Source organism: Epargyreus clarus, unplaced genomic scaffold (assembly GCF_041222505.1).
Source record: "Epargyreus clarus isolate Ecla_fem2 unplaced genomic scaffold, WU_Ecla_fem_2.2 ptg000032l, whole genome shotgun sequence".
Lineage (NCBI taxonomy): Eukaryota > Metazoa > Arthropoda > Insecta > Lepidoptera > Hesperiidae > Epargyreus > Epargyreus clarus.
The window spans coordinates 7,366,127-7,369,970 of record NW_027332237.1 but is presented as its reverse complement, the minus strand read 5'-3'; the positions used below and the strand labels follow the sequence as shown (position 1 = coordinate 7,369,970).

Here is a 3,844-nt window from a genome sequence, read left to right as displayed (position 1 = left end):
ATCCACAATCGGACATCATTCAACGCTGAACTCTCAACAGTTACCAAGTCCATATTAATTACAATCAAGAGAAAAGAAGAATTCAACATGATTGTACCAAAGACCGTTATTCTTGCTGCAGTATTCGCTGTTGTCAGCAGCAGGTCAATAATAGACGGTATATCATACTTAGATATAAACCAAGCAGAGATAAACCAGGGTAACTTTGAAGATGGAATATCGCAATCCTTAGACTTGATTCATCCTGAGTACCTGAGGACTAAGCGTCAAGTGCATGGTGTGATTAACACTAATCCTGATGGAAGCACAAACATTATGGGAAAACTGCCGTTAGCTGGGAATGATCGGAATGTACTGAGTGCGATTGGTTCCGTCAGTGCAGCGAAGCCTGGTGGTTCTTATGGAGCGGCTGGAGCAGGATTGGGCATTGATAATGTGTAAGTAAATAACCATCGATTATTTATTAACGCACCGCTCTTTACTAGGACCATGCCACCATTTAGTAAACGATCTTCTAGATGACAAATTGCAGAACTTTTATGTTCTGATGTAAACTGCAAATAGATATGTAGAATTTAATGAACTTTCAGCTGAAGTCAGTTAATATCTTAACAAACTTTAAAGTAATATGATTGTGACAGAGACTGTATTTTATGCGTTTTTAATTTGATGAACATTCGATTAAGTATTTTACTACTGATTTTTTTTTATGGAAAACTTAAGCACTTTGATCCAGTCTTCAAATCTTCAGTTACTAACCAATTTTTTTGTCTACTCCAGCAATGGCCACGGCCTCAGCGTCATGGGCAAGCACATCCCTGGCTTCGGAGACCAGCTCACCGCTGCTGGCAAGGTGAACTTGCTGAACACTGACCGCCACAACCTGAATGCTAACGCCTTCGCCACCAGGAACATGCCCAGCATCCCTAACCTCCCCAACTTCAACACCCATGGTGGCAGTTTGGACTATATGTACAAGTAAGTAACTTTTCGTACCAGTTTGATAGACTTAGGAGTATTAGAATCATAAATTCATAATTAAAGACTACGTAATCAAATTTGTATACCTAAGAGGTTTCCATAATATTTTAGAAGTAAATCATAAATCAAACCGTATTGTGCAGTAGGTAAAGTGGTAATCATACCAAATATTATAGGTTCGATTTCCTAGTACACAATACCTGATTGATTTTTCAGTCAAAATAGGTATAGGTAATTATTCACTTTCTTTAATAGGGAAAGAAACCATTATATTTGGTATCCTTGAAGGTACTAATCAGCCAAAACGCAATAGACCAGCGTAGTCGAATAAAGCCGAAACCTTTCTCATTCTAAGACATACAAGTGTCCATTACTATAAAAGAAAGTTATTCAAAATAAACATTATTTAAAAAATCATTACGGCAACATGCCATACTAGACTTATGTCTCTTCCCATAAGTGAGAAAGTGGGAATTGCTCCAATATGAAACTGTGTATCAAATTTTACATACAATTCTTATTAATTCTCGTGAATTATATTAAAGTTTAATTATTAAATCAAACAATTTTATAGTCGTAATTATCTTTTACAAAAAAACATTTATCTCTATGCAAAAGTTATCGACATAAGAGGCTCTTCGAGTTTTCCTCTGCAATTAATTATGGCTGGCTAGCTAATTAACTCATTAAAACTTATAAAACAAATCTCAACGCAAAGCTCTATTCAGCTGAGTGTGTTAGATGCATGAGGAAATGTGGTTTATTATTTAACTATTCAACTGAGATTAGATTGAAGATTTTTTCTAAAGTGGAATTATGAATTAGGAATAAAAAAATCTCTTTCAAAGAGTAATATGAAATTTGATAATTTCATATCAGTTTTTTTGCCAAAAGACTTCTTGAACTTGCTTTGTTAGTTTAGTGACGTCATTCGTCGTCGTCATTGAAGGTGGTAGAACCCTTTGTAGTTCGACTCCGGCGGCACCACCGCCACAACTATTTCTGCCTAATAATAGCAGTGTTAGGCGCTGCTGTGTTCCATTTTGAAGGGTATGGTAAGGGAGGCATGCGTTCCAGCTTAGTCCTTAAGGGTAGCGGCGCATCTGTGGGCCGGCCACAGGTAGGAATATCTAATCCCATCTGGGGTTGATTGCAGATGTCCATGGGCGGCAGTAGCCACTTACCAACAGGTGGACTGCATGTTCGTCTGCTACTCCTATATATACAAAAAAAAACCTGAATCCATTATGGCGGACACCCCAAGACAGCGGTGATAATTTTTAATACACCCCCATGTTTTACACACTCACGTAATGTATATCAAATGAAAAGGTTTCAGAGAAATGATGCTGTTACTTAAAAACATTGTTTAAAAAAATAAACATATTTTTTATTTAAGTCTGATGTTCATAATTATGTTTTGTTTCAGCAACAAAGTTGGCGCTACCCTGGGTATGGCGCACACGCCTCTTTTCCAGAAAACAGATGTATCAGCGATGGGTAACCTGAACCTCTTCAGAGACCGTACCTCATCCTTGGACTTCAACGCTGGAGCCACCAGGTCGTTCTCGCCTTTCATCCCAAAGAGTTCCTGGCAGCCGGCCGCTGGGCTAACCTTCTCCAAGTACTTCTAAAGTGTTGAAGAGTCATTTACCTGAATGTATTTAATTGTATTTAGTTTAGTTAGTGTACAAATATTTGAAACTTAACTAGCAAACGAGCACTTCGATAGGTTTCACTTATGAAACAACAATACTACTGTGGTCGAGAAGTCCAATTATATCTGTGTTCAATTACTGTCCGTAGGCAGTGACCACTTAAATCCCAGATAGACCGCTCGATTGCTAACTTCTTTTCTTAACCAGAGAAATATTCTAAAAACATAAAGCCCGATTACTTAAAAAGCTTATGTGACTCCCACAATTTAGACGGATCCAACGACACCTCATATGTTGAAACCGTCAAGCCGTTTGGGCTGCAAAGCGTGCCAAAGATGGAGACATACCTACATATATGTATATGCTCGACAAACATTACCTTCCGCAATCGTATGAAATAGTAGTAATTTGGAACGCCTTGTATAAGCGTGTCTCCTAAATTAATGTTATATGTAAACAGAGAGCATAAATTTTTTTTTCTTAGTTTTACAATTACATAACTCTTTCACGTTTCCCATTACCACTCGTTCTAGTCATTTGAACATAAATTAGTCGATTTTCTTTGTTTTTGAGTAACCTTGTTACCTTAACATGCCACATAATAATTGCATTTACCTTTCATTTGAAAACATTTCAATTGCAAGACTGTTTTGTTGAATTATTGTCGCCAAAATAAAATTATGCTAATACCTATGTTTCATAATAAGTATAGACACAAGAATAACATTTTCTATATATTGTGATAATATAGTTTCTGTAAAGGCTTGTAAGTATGTAAGTTTTAGTTTAATTTTATAAATAAATTGGTATAACATATATTTTTTATTAATTCATTTTTAAATGTATGGAAAAGATAACCTGCCCCTTAGGCATACGCCTAGGTACATATTTTCAATTTTATCGTATTAAAACATGCCTCCTACAAAATTGACTTTTTTATATTTGTTTACGTATTAACCAAACATTTCCGATCAGTTCAAATACAGTCCGCTAGGGGTGCTGATTAGAAATGTATGGGCAAATACGTAAACAAATACAAAAAGTAATTTTTGTAAAAACGTAAAATCTCATACTAAGTGTACTAAACATAGTAATCTATACCTACATATTATTTACTTAAGGTAAAAACATCAGGGCCTTACCACACATTTAACACTAAAACACAAAAATAAAATTCTTATCTTAATAAAAACCTTACATAGCTA

At 35.7% G+C, this 3,844-nt stretch overlaps 1 protein-coding gene across 1 annotated transcript; it reads left to right on the top strand.

Annotated features, from left to right (window-relative positions):
* LOC140755080 (attacin-like) lies at positions 1 to 3,442 on the top strand. The gene is made up of 3 exons (XM_073090275.1): positions 1 to 437; positions 781 to 978; positions 2,411 to 3,442. The coding sequence occupies exons 1-3, from the start codon at positions 88 to 90 to the stop codon at positions 2,613 to 2,615; spliced, it is 753 nt and encodes a 250-aa protein (XP_072946376.1). The 5' UTR covers positions 1 to 87; the 3' UTR covers positions 2,616 to 3,442.
* The last annotated feature ends 402 nt before the right edge of the window (positions 3,443 to 3,844 follow it).

Bases quoted from the DNA above. Each gene is read 5' to 3' on its own strand.
- LOC140755080 (XM_073090275.1), top strand. From the start codon at position 88: ATGATTGTACCAAAGACCGTTATTCTTGCTGCAGTATTCGCTGTTGTC. The intron at 438-780 runs GTAAGTAAATAA...TGTCTACTCCAG, and splicing joins GGATTGGGCATTGATAATGT to CAATGGCCACGGCCTCAGCG. The intron at 979-2,410 runs GTAAGTAACTTT...GTTTTGTTTCAG, and splicing joins AGTTTGGACTATATGTACAA to CAACAAAGTTGGCGCTACCC.